The sequence below is a fragment of the Rhinoraja longicauda genome, chromosome 6, assembly GCF_053455715.1.
Source record: "Rhinoraja longicauda isolate Sanriku21f chromosome 6, sRhiLon1.1, whole genome shotgun sequence".
Classification (NCBI taxonomy): Eukaryota; Metazoa; Chordata; class Chondrichthyes; order Rajiformes; family Arhynchobatidae; genus Rhinoraja; species Rhinoraja longicauda.
In genome coordinates this window covers 16,137,053-16,150,425 of record NC_135958.1, presented here as the reverse complement: position 1 = coordinate 16,150,425, position 13,373 = coordinate 16,137,053, and the positions used below count along the sequence as shown (strand labels likewise).

General features: G+C 41.1%; 1 protein-coding gene across 7 annotated transcripts in view; it reads right to left on the bottom strand.

Moving 5' to 3' along the window:
* The window catches only part of ndrg4 (NDRG family member 4), a 111,213-nt gene that overhangs the window by 72,833 nt on the left and 25,007 nt on the right, over positions 1–13,373 (bottom strand). For all 7 annotated transcript variants that reach the window (XM_078400551.1, XM_078400552.1, XM_078400556.1 and 4 more), the window contains one exon: positions 599–643. In XM_078400551.1, the coding sequence (XP_078256677.1) occupies positions 599–643 (45 nt within the window). The remainder of the gene's footprint in view (positions 1–598; positions 644–13,373) is intronic.

The following is a 13,373-nucleotide window of genomic DNA, read 5'->3' as shown; positions in this document are numbered from 1 at the left end:
TTTCCCACGCTGTTCTTGATGGAGCCCTAATCTGCATCTCCTGTGTGTCCAGCAGTTCTACTCTCGCTACTCCTCCCCCCTGACAGGTCAACAATAGAGTTCCCTTGATCCTCACCTTTCACCTCACCAGTCTCTGTATGCAACACATCATTCTCTGACATTTCTGCAACCTTCAACATGATTCTACCAGTCTCATCCTCTCATTCCTCGCTCCATTCCACTTTCCTCAGAGACCACACTCTCCCCAATCCTTTGGTCTGCTCATCTCTTCCCACCCAATCCATCTCCTCCCCAGGCACTTTCTCCTGAAACCACAGGAGATCCAACACCCATCCCTACATCTCCTCCCCCACTTTCATCCAGGGATCCCAGCAACTTTCCAAGTGGGACAGTGGGACATGCACTTCTTCCAACCTCGTCTATTCCATTCAGTACACACAATGTGGGCTCCTTTACATCGGCATAGACGTGTTAGGCCAAAGGGCCTGTTTCTGTGCTGTACAGCTTAGCAGCTTTTACTGCAATTTCTAGGAATCAAAATATCAATAGTACAGAAAACTCCTGGATTGCAATGTTAAAAATGATAAGTGTACTGTACCTGCCAGTTTGAGTCCACGGGTGGCAGGAAAACATCACAATTCTCCTGCAAAGAGAGAACAATAAAGTTACTTCATGTGATATGACTTTTAAAAAGGGCAAAAGTCACACTAAGTCAGGAATTGGTGGGCATGGAATCAAAGTGCTTTCCTTTTATTCCAAGTGTTTCAATTACCAAAAAGATAGCCAAGTAGCCTGAGTGGAGAGAGGAACAGAGATGAAATTTCAAGACAAGCATCCTTCATCGGAACTCAAAAAGTGAGAAAACAATTGCCATGAAAGTTTGGGGTGGAAAACAGAGGGAACATCTGAAAAAGGGTGCAGACCAGCATTTGCAAGATAACAATTCCTTTTTTTAAAAACAGGCAATTGGAAAAGCAGAAAATAAATTGAAAAAGGATTGAAATACAAAATTAGATTATTTGTTAATACCAGAAATTGTTAATTCAATGTTATGCACCAATGGCTTTTAATGTACTAGGGTGGAAGATAAGGTGCTATTTTGGACAGAGAGAACAAAGTGGGCGTGGGATGGAGAATTCAGGTGATTAATGATTGAAAGCTTTTGGTCATTCTTACAGACTAAATGGAGGTCTTCAGCAAAGTGATCACCCAACCCAAATGTTTACTTTACCCAACGTAGAGGAAATCACATTGTGAAAATCAAAGGCAATGCACATCAAAAGCAAAACACTGAATTGGAGGAAATGCATATGAACCATTGTTTCGCCTGCATGAATTGTTTGGGTCCCTGGATGGTGAGAAGACAGAAAGATGAAAAGGACAGATGCTGCATTTCCTGCAGTCACGGTTAATTATCATGAAAAGAGGAGGATTTGTCCGAGACAGAAGAGTCATCCACATTGTCAAAAAGCAGCACTTAAAATGGAGGGGATGGTGGTTGAAAATTATGAAGGATGATCCTTTGTATGCATGGTCTTCCATATTCAAAATGCTGGTTACTCGAGGGCCTTTGTATTATAGCCGAGTTCCACACTCCATCCTCTTACGAGCTTTAGAGAACGAGCCATACTTTGGAACACAGCAAAGATTTTCAAACACAAACATAGTCAGCTTACTGTAGCTTACTACCAAGGGTTGCGTGAACTTGATTCTAGAGTGTAGTCACAGTTGACTGAACAGTTTCCATTAGTTCTGAAGATTAGCTCCATATAGTAGGTTTCTTGAAGGTGAAGTCTAATGTTGCAATGAAAAAGACTGAGAAATTCCAAGGCAATGGCAGAGCCATGTTAATACCAAATTGGTTTTTCATGGTTGCATGCTATCATGAAGCAAATGCAAGGTAGAAATTAATTTCTGTGGGCAGCTGAATTTGAGGAAGATTCTCCACTGTTCCTTCCAATTAAAGGCTTCTGAGAGGTTCAGAAAGGTATGGATGGTGTTGCAACTGCTACACTTCTTTTGGAGCTGATGCATTGTGAAGATCATATTCACTATGTCTCTAGATGAACAGAATCCACACAGTAATTCAAGGATCAGAGATACAGGAGTCACTAGGTGGTGGATAAGGAGTGCCCTGGCAATTAATTTTTCTGTACCCTTAATCAATGATGATCCTCAATAGTTATCTCAGTTGTACTTACACAAGTGGTGAGAGGACACAAAAAGGATAATTTTAATCTCTTTGAGGAAACTTCCCAATGGTTTAGCATAAAAACAGATTTTTAAAAATCAAAAGTGAACGAGGTAAAATTCCAACGTCTCGGGTTGGCAAGATACTTTAGAATATTGAACCTGATAATTTTAATTGAAAGGAGAGGCAACAAAGGACTAACATCCCATGGTGATTTTAGACTAATGTCAAAATTCAGGGTTAGGCTCAGAACAAATCTTGATGGAATAAGTATCGGTCGAACAGAACTTCATACAGTGCCCTCCATAATGTTTGGGACAAAGACCCACCATTTATTTATTTACTTCTGTTCTCCACAATTTGAGATTTGTAATAGAAAAAAATCACGTGTGGATAAAGTGCACATTGTTAGATTTTAATAAAGGCCATTTTTATACATTTTGGTTTCACCATGTAGAAATTACAGCAGTGTTTATACATAGTCCCCCATTTCAGGGCACCATAATGTTTGGGACACCGCAATGTTATGTAAATGAAAGTAGTCATGTTTAGTATTTTGTTGCATATCCTTTGCATGCAATCACTGCTTGAAGTCTGCGATTCATGGACATCACCAGTTGCTGGGTGTCTTCTCTGGTGATGCTCTGCCAGGCCTGTATTGCAGCCATCTTTAGCTTATGCTTGTTTTGGGGGCTAGTCCCCTTCAGTTTTCTCTTCAGCATATAAAAGGCATGCTCAATTGAGTTCAGATCGGGTGATTGACATGGCCACTCAAGAATTGACCATTTTTTAGCTTTGAAAAACTCCTTTGTTGCTTTAGCAGTATGTTTGGGATCATTGTCTTGCTGTAGAATGAACCGCCGGCCAATGAGTTTTAAGGTATTTATTTGAACTTGAGCAGATAGGATCTGTCTATACACTTCAGAATTCATTATGCTACTACCATCAGCAGTTGTATCATCAATGAAGATAAGTGAGTCAGCACCTTCGGCAGCCATACATGCCCAGACCATAACACCACCGTGTTTCACAGATGAGGTGGTATGCTTTGGATCTTGGGCAGTTCCTCCTCTCCTCCATACTTTGCTCTTGCCATCACTTTGATATAAGTTAATCTTCATCTCATCTGTCCACAAGACCTTTTTCCAGAACTGTGGTTGCTCTTTTAAGTACTTCTTGGCAAACTGTAACCTGGCCATCCTATTTTTGCAGCTAACCAATGGTTTACATCTTGCAGTGTAGCCTCTGTATTTCTGTTCATGAAGTCTTCTGCAGACAGTGGTCATTGACAAATCCACACCTGACTCCTGAAGAGTGTTTCTGATCTGTCGGACAGGTGCTTAGGGATTTTTCTTTATTATAGAGAATTCATCTGTCATCAGCTGTGGAGGTCTTCCTTGGCCTGCCAGTTCCTTTGCGATTAGTAAGATCACCAGTGCTCTCTTTCTTCTTAATGATGTTCCAAACAGTTGATTTTGGTAAGCCTAAGGTTTGACTGATATCTCTAACAGTTTTATTCTTGTTTCTCAGTCTCATAATGGCTTCTTTGACTTTCATTGGTACAACTTTGGTCCTCATGTTGATAAACAGCAATAAATGTTTCCAAAGGCGATTGAAAGACTGGAGGAAAGACCAGGTACTGAGCGCTCTCTTATACCTGCATTCAGGAGGCAATTAAACACACCTGAGCAATTGCAAACATCTGTGTAGCTATGTGTCCCAATTATTAAGGTGCCCTGAAATGAATAAACACAGCTGTAATTTCTACATGGTGAAACCAAAATGTATAAAAATGGCCTTTATTAAAATCTGACAATATGCACATTAACCACATGTGATTTTTTTCTATTACAAATCTCAAATTGGGAGTACAGAGGCAAATAAATAAATGTTGAGTCTTTGTCCCAAACATTATGGAGTGCACCGTATTACAATACAAAGCACATGTTGGAAGCACCTAACTCAGGAAAAAAATTGTTTCCATGGAACCAGATACCATTATCACTTCAGCACACAGCTACGCAGCAGTTGGCCACTGAAAATGACAAGCAATAATACTGACTTGTGCAATGATACTCTATTAGACAAAAAAACACAAAAAACACATAGCCTTTAGAACTTTTGATTTGCAATAACGAAAACAAACATAGCCATTAAGAGCTTTATTTTTGTAAATTCTGCAGGATAAAAAAAACTGTTATTGAATGCTCGAAATTCTCTAGCCTCTAACCCCCTTTTCCCCATTAACATAATTGTTTTTATAACACAATTTTCTATTACACGAGAAATAGACAATAATTTTATAGCAGAATTACCTGTATCACTATATATCTGGGATACACAGGAGGAGGAAGGGACAGAAGACCAGATTTGTGCTGCACATGACTCTAATATTCCAAAACACCTTCTATTCAAAAGTACCTAACAAAAAAACAGGTGGCCATTTTATGCACAGGCTCCCACAGTCAGCAATGTGGTAATTAACACTTAATTTATCGATAAATACAGCCTAGTACATCAAGGATGGCAGCCCTGGTGTTCTCCAGAACAATGCTGTAAATCTTTAAAAAACTAATGGAAAGTTGACAAGTTCTCAATTTAACATTTTATTCAAAAGGTGGCACCGCAGAGTGCAACACTCCTTTAGCACTGCACCAAGTGTTATCCGATCAACGTGTTCAAGGTGCTACCAAATGAAGCAAAATGGATAACTAACGTCAGCAGACTAGAAACTGTTCCATTAGCAACATTGGATTCTATCTGCAATTAAGCAGCTTCTGAATTTCCAAATATTTTCTTGATCCACATTAAAATTTGATTCTTTTTCTATTTCGAGAAGATCCTCAAGGAAACATTGACATATCTGGAGGTGTGACTGATTCCAAACAGATGAGCTAGAACAGTGTGTGACAAACTGCAAGAACAGAGCCAACTATTAAAACGGAATCGTTCTCAGCAGCCACCTCATGATAACATTTTAATTTCCAGTTATTGACTTCATACCAGTCGACAGAGTTTGCCCTAATTTTACTTCACTCATACCTAATCCAGGGAAATGCAAACACCATTTTGGTGGGAGAAATAGCTGATAGCAGGCTCTAACCAAGTTAATGTAGTAAGGGTCTTGCCTCGAAACGTCACCCATTCCTTCTCTCCAGAGATGCTGCCTGTCCGGCTGAGTTACTCCAGCATTTTGGGTCTACCTTTAATGTCTAGCCACATTGGATATGGATGTGTTTCTGGCATTCAAACTCTCCAGAAACCTACACAAGTACTCAAAATACTTTGTGCCAACATACACCACCAACAACTCATCAGTAATTGCGCCGTACAGCTTGGGGTAGGTATCATTAACTGGTTAGTCTTCCGAGAACATTGCTCGCCTGGACAACGGTAACTTATCCAGTCATTGCTCTTTGAAAATATAGATATGTGATCACACTAATTAACACTTTAAAAGTCATGACCGTATCAGGCAGGTTAGCCTGTTTCATTTCATCTGGGGCAATGCAAGTCCTGAGAGATCTATAAAAGAAATGATTTCCCAATTCCCCACTCTCGGTTGCCAGCTAATGGTCGGGGTAGGAAATAAAAAACTTGTTCATTTTTCTGGGCTTTTGTAAGATTTGAAATCGTTTGTTCTAGGGCATGAGCGAGCCATGCACCAGACCTGAAGGCACCTGATACAAATAAAAGGGTTCTCAAAACTTAGAAAGTTCCTCCTCTCTTGGCCAACCCAATTCAACACAACCTGTCCCACGGGCACCCTCAGGATCTGCGCCATTATCCTCAAAACTGAAAGATTGCTGCTCAGTGGAATTATGTTGCTGAGGTACAGCAGCATACTCAGAGGAGCATGTGACCTCCGAGAGTCCAGAGACTCTGACCAGAGACCACTGGAATCCTTTCATGTCTGAAATTTGCTTAATCAACTTTTTCCATTTAATGTTTTGGTAGAAGCAGAAAGGCTCACTGCAAGGCTGGATAAGGAATTGCTCTGTAGGAGGCAATTAATATGCAGTACACTAAATGTTTAAATTTTGATTGGTTTAATGATTGTATATCTCTTCGTACACGATGGGCCAGTACCAGGATTTTGCCAAGTGGTGCTCATGATACATGGCCAGTGGATTCATTATTACCCGATGTACACCCATAAGATCAAACAAACTGAACAGAGCATCGTGAAACCAGTGAGGCCCGAGGTGGAGGTAAGCCATTTCAGTAAACCAAAATATGGGGCTTTTACTATCTGTTAGACCTTTGAAGCTTTGGAAGTTTTTTTGAACATCAATAACATTGATTTGCCTGGGATGTTTTCTTTGCCATAAAGAAGGCTAAATGAAAACTTGACAAGTAAAATTGCGAGGGAGCTAACTCGGAAACACCAGTGTTCCTTACTTGAGAGATCAATAATAAGCAGCAGAGATTCAAAATAATTGGTGGATGGACACAAAGAATTTGAGGTCAGAAAATCTCTGTCCAAATTGGGTTGAGACAAAGGCTCATTGCATTTAAAAAAGAGCTCTCAGATAAATATTTCAAGTGTTGCAAAATGAATATCTGCACTTCAGAATCTGGTAAGTTGGATGGAAATGTGCAGCCCTTCGTCTTTTGGCATGGACACATTCACCAATATGATGCAATATTTAAAAAAATAATTACATGGTCTGCACTTTAGTTCCATTTCCTAAAGATTATGTATTATAGCACAAGGTAATTGATTATTTTAGTTTATGCTCATTCCTGCATCCTAATTCTAAATCCGGCCACACATTTGTCAAAGGTAGACACTAAATTCTGGAGTAAATCAGCAAACCAGGCAGCATCTCTGGAGAGAAGGAATGGGTGACGTTCCCGGTCGAGACCCTTCTTCAGACTAAAGGATCTCGACCCGAAACGTCACCCATTCCTTCTTTCCAGAGATGCTGCCTGTCCCGCCGAGTTACTCCAGCATTTTGTGTCTATCTGCGATTTAAACCAGCATCTGCAGTTCTTTCCTACACACGTTTGTCAAGTTCCTTTTTGGTGCAGTTAAATGGAACAATTGTTTCTACGACAGGCCTATCCATGCATTGATTGTTCTGTTATGTCTTGCTTGAAGCCAATTCTATTTAAAACTTCGTTTCTCAGTGTTCTCAGTCACAATACAAGCTTTATAACCTATGCAGACCTATAAACAGTTGACAGAGACTTAGAGCTACACTAATGCAGAATGCATGTGAGGTAAAGCAGTACCAGCATTCTGTAGTTTGAGGGATTAAAATACATAGACGTTGGCTGAACTGTTTGCCATTTGTCCTGTAGATTTTCTCCACACCATCAGGAGACTTGTTCGAGGTGCAGTATAGCACTACATTTCTCAGCCTTTCTTGATTGAGGAAAAAAAGTTGTGCAATTATACAAACATGACTGACATTGGTGTTTATGGAGAGGAGGTTTGTTATCTTTCTGTTGGGAAAGTCTTGGCTTTCACAATGGAAGCAGAATTTCTACAGGTTTGAGAAGCATTCTGGACACTCCATCTTGAATAACAGAACAATAACATTTTGCATGTTCAACAAAGGCCATTTACACTGGTTGACTTTACTCTTTGCTTTTCCCTTGAAGTTGGCACACAGTGAAAATCATGCCCACTGTGCAAATAGTGGACAGAACACACACTACAACTTGGGAAGCATCTCTTTGACTAATAAGAATAAATGGTCAAGGAGGATTGACCATAGGTTCCATAGGTTGCAAAATCCCATGTTATTTTGGGGAGGGGAGAAGAGGGAATGACCTTGGTTATTTTGGCTGCTTTCCTGAGGCAGTGTGAAAGCATGTGGAGTTGATGGAAGGTGGGAAATTGGATCATGTAATGGACTGGGCTGCATACACAACTGAAAAATTCAAAACTTCAGACCACAAAAAGGCTGCTCAGCCCACATGTGCCAAACATGATGTCAGGTTAAACTAATCTCCCCTGCCTCAAAGTGACCCATTCCCTCCAAATCCACGTGCCTACCTAAATTCTACTATCCTATTTACATCCACCAACACTCCCGACAGCACATTCAGGCATCCACCACTCTCAATGTAAAGAACTTGCACATCTCCTTTAAATTTTGCCTCTCTCATCTTAAACCTACACCTCTGCTCTTCGACATTTCCATCCTTTCATAATTTTAGATACAGTAAACCCGCATTTTAATGGAACCTTTAACAGCCCACGCTCACTCGCACCATCTCCCCGGCCGCTTGGAGCCAAGGCTTCCGACGCTACCCCTGACATGCAAGGTGCACCAGCGAGTCCTTCACCCATTGCACGGTCCCTTGACATTGCACGTTGTAGCCCCTGGGAACAGCGGTTTCTTCGAGTTGTCACCACTGACAGGATGTGCTCAGTCACCATGAAGCTCCCAACTTCCCACCAACTGCTGCATTCCTGACAGCCATCGTTTGTTCACTCCGCACTAGACTGTTGCTCTGTCCACTCAGCCTTTCTGCCCCCCATCCTCCACTCCTGCCTCCTCCACCTCCCCGGAGTTGCTGACATACTCCACCTTGGAAGCAGCAGCAGATGAGAGGGGAGGGAGCTCCATGGTGACCAAGCACGTCTTGTCTGTGGCAGCCGCCGTCCCCAGGAGCTACAATGTGAGCCATATCAACTGGTGATGAAAGGCTTACTGGTGCAGACCAGCAGCAACTTAGTTTAAAGGTGAAACAACACCAAGTGTCCAACTAACTCAGCAGACTAAATCAGTCTGAAGGTACAAATATTATCCATCCATGTTCTCCAGTGATGCTGCCTGACCCACTGAGTTACCCCAACACTTTGTGATCTGTTGTGTATTAACCACCATCTGCAGTTCTTTGTTTCAACTACATACAGTGATAATACCTTACTGGGTTATAATGGACAATTGGCAGTAACGGATCATCATTTGGTCCGTTATAATGAGGGTTTATTGTATAGGTAAGAACTGCAGAAGCTGGTTTAAACCGAAGATAGACACAAAAAGCTGGAGTAACACACCAGAAGAGGTAGCATCTCTGGGGAGAAGGAATGGGTGACGTTTCAGGTTGAGACGGGTCGGATCTGAAAAGGGTCTCGACCTGAATCTTCACCCATTCCTTCTCTCCAGAGATGTTACCTGTCCAGCTGAGTTACTCCAGCATTTTGTGTCTATCGGGGGTTTATTGTATATCTACAAGGCCTCCCCTCAGTCTCAAAGCATTCCAGAGGAAACAGTCCGAGTTTGTTTAACTTCTCTTTATTTCTAATACCCTCCAATCCAGCCAGCATTCTGGTAAACTTCTTCTGCACCCTCTTCAAAGCCTCCACATCCTCCCTGTCATGGAGTAACCAGAACTGCAAATAATGCTCAAAATGGGGTCTAACCAAAGACCTATAAATCTATAACATGACTTACTGACACTTATACTCAACCAAAGGCAAGCAGGCTATATTTAAGAGGGAGTTAGATGTGGCCCTTGTGGCTAAAGGGGTCAGGGGGTATGGAGAGAAGGCAGGTACGGGATACTGAGTTGGATGATCAGCCATGATCATATTGAATGGCGGTGCAGGCTCGAAGGGCCGAATGGCCTACTCCTGCATCTATTTTCTATGTTTCTATGTGGCATCTTTACCACTCTATCGATGTGTGTTGCCACTTTCAGTGAGCTATGGACTTGGACCCCAAGATCCCTCTGTATCTCAATGTTGTTAAGTTTTGCCATTAACTATATAACTTCCCAAAGTATAATAACTCACATTTTCACAGATTAAATGTCAACTGCCATTCTTCTCCCCATTTCCGTAGCTGATCTATAATCCACAGAATACTTGACCTTCTTCCTCACGGATTGCTATTCCACCAATTTTGGTGACATCTGCTAACTGATGTGTGGTGTGTGAACACACATATACACATGCATATAGGGATCCACAGGGTTAATGTTGTTTGCCAGCAACCATAACACTCATCCACCACAATTCTCTGATTTCTGTGAGCAAGTCAATCCCGAATCCATACAACCAAGTCACTGTGGATCTCATGCATCTTAATCTTCTGGAGCTGCTTACCATCAGTGACTGTATCAAATGCCTTACTAAAAACCATCTAATTCTCTGCAATTTATAGCGATCTAGGCAAGAGATGTTGTTGTAATGCACCCCAGTAGGATGTTTTCTACATTGGTCTCATCAAAAGCAATGGGAGTAGAAGCAAGTCATCCATGATTTTGAGGAACCCATTATGAAAATATTCTGATAAAGCTCTGGGAGCCAGTGCACTTGATATTGATTCCTGATCTTTCCCATGGTGGAGGCAGAGATTTTAAAAAAAAAGGGAAGTCCAGAACCAGGGGCCACAGTCTTAGAATAAAGGGGAGGCCATTTAAAACTGAGGTGAGAAGCAACTTTTTCACCCAGAGAGTGGTGAATTTGTGGATTTCTCTGCCACAGAGGGTAGTGGAGGACAAATCACTGGATGAATTTAAGAGTTAGATAGAGCTCTAGGGTCTAGTGGAATCAAGGGATATGGGGAGAAGGCAGGCACAGGTTACTGATTGTGAATGATCAGCCATGAGTGGTGCTGGCTCGAAGGGCCGAATGGCCTCCTCCTGCACCTATTTTCTATGTTTCTATGGAAGACTCAGATGGACTATTTAAAAAGTGAGAGAGCAGAAATGGGCAAAAGGTTTTAGAAAAGCAGGAAGCAGCATCAATACAGTTATCAAATGTACCATAAAATAACCAGAGGGGGGCCAAATGGACTTTGGGTATAACGTGGACCAGTACCAGTTCCCAGAGCGATACTTTGATTTGCAGAAACCAGATGGAAGTAAAGAAACTGTTCTATATGAAAATTAGTTCAACCAGGTGAGGGGGGGGGGGGAGGGGGATAGAAAAGGGGAACCATTGGTCTTCTGTTTACTGAAACAATGAGCCTTTGGGCCATTCTGATGGGGGACAGAGATGAGAGATTGGTCATATGTAGTGAAATTAATCAGCTGAGTCAAAGGTACTGTAAACTGACAATATAGTGGAGGGTGTCAGAGGGAAGGCGAGGATGGTTGCCTACAAGATGACAAAACAATGCTGTGTGTGCATTCATTTTTTGTGCATGGGATGCAGACTAGAATCAAGAGCCAGATATTGAATCCCTTTGTTTTTGCAGCCAATTTTTCTTCTCACACATTTGCTGAAAATGAGGGCACAGCAGTCAAGTCTTGATCTGTGACTGCAGATAAAAATTGTACTATCTGTCAGATCACTGAGAAGCATATTCCCTTCAAACACTGGAGAATGTAAAAAGCGGATCCTCAAATACTTTTTGCACTACTCTTCCTCTTCTCCTTATCATGTTAAAGGCTGAGATAATGATCATGGTCAAAGCCTCCATGTTTGGGACCAAAAGTGTTTGCCAAAATCTAAAATATTTGGCGCGATTCTTACTGCTGTCACACCTTTTTACAGACTATAGTGGGATCTAAAAACTTAAACTAAGGTTTCTCTACAACCAGTGTTCCTTAAAATAAATTATCAGCAAATTATTAATTAATTAATCCATTCAATTGTCAAGAGGGCATACTGCTGTTAAACATCAGGTTTTCCATCAGAGTTGAAAATATAGCAGTAACTATCATGTTGAGGTCCATTTTGACAAGGTAACATCATATCAACATTGCATTAGGACAATCTCACATACATCATTTGACACTGAACAACATAAATCACATCTGTGCATCCTACTCAGAAAATCCTCGGGTGGCTCTGCAGTAGAGTTGCTGCCTTATAGCGCCAGAGACCTGGGTTCGATCCTGACTACAGGTGCTGTCTGTGTGGAGTTCGTACATTCTGCCTGTGACTTGCGTGGGTTTTCTCCGGGTGCTCCGATTTCCTCCCATACTCCAAATATGTTAATTGGCTTTAGTAAAATTGTAAATTGTCCCTCGTTTGTGAATGATACTGTTAATGTGCGGGGATCGCTGGTCAGCGCGGACTCAGTGGGCCAATGGACCCGTTTCTGCACTGTATCCCCAAAAATTAAAAATTTAAAAAACAAAATCTTCACATACAGTACCCAAACAAAATAGCACAGATGAATTTTGTAAACAAGATATTTAATTGTAAAAGTATTAGAGGATTTTAATTGTGCTGCAGCAAATAAATTCAGTGCATGGGCCAGAAATGAAACCACCGGTATATTTTGTGGGAAATAAGCTTGATGGAAAGTAAAACCATGCTTTGAGAGTGATGGAAATGCTTAGGGTTTCAGTCTGGAGACACACCAGGAATGGGAAAATATAAAGAGGCAAACAGGGACATTTCTGGAACTGAGGGCAGAGGCCAAAGCATCTCAGAGGCTGGATGAGAATAAAGCAAGTTTTGAGATAGAGCACAAAATGTAGGCAGGGTAGGATCAAGGTTCAGAACTGAAGTTATTTATGGAACCGAAGCTTGAATGGAAGATAGAGTGTGGCAGTTTCTGTCTTATACAATATATCTTCACACTACCTCCCAAAGTCCTTGGATTTAGATAATTATATTGTTTGACCATTGAAGTTACTTTAGCTATAAGTTAACGTTTCATTTCTCTTTTGCCTAATCATTAAATACCCAAAATTGTCTGGGTATTGGTACCTTCAGACTCCTATCACTGAAGCCGTCTTCACATTGCACACATGGAAGAGTACATTAGATTCAATAAGTGAGCATTTAAAAAAAAAAATGGTGTAGATATTGGCATAGATGATGCAGACTCCACTTGAGGATTGACAGGAAAATCTTACCTTGCCCCAATAAAATAGGAATGTAGTGTTCAGCATTCCCACATTGCACCATCCAAATAAATAAGTGGATGATTTACCTCTACCCTATTGGACATTGTCTATGGAACTGATGTGTTACAAGATGAGAATATGTTCTGCACTCCTTATCGCCCGCTTTGCTTTATTTATTGTACTTGAGTTTGACTTCATTGTAGTTATGTATAGTATATTTGATCTGTTTGGATAGCCTGCAAAACAAAGCTATTCATTGTATGCGATACATGTGACAATAATAAACCTAAGCACTGTTTGGCAAAGGACATCTCTTCAAATCTGACTTACTGACATTTACTGTCCCATTTTGTTGAATGCAAATGACAGTATAATCTACACTCTCTCGCAACTTTGTTCATGGTTTAGGATC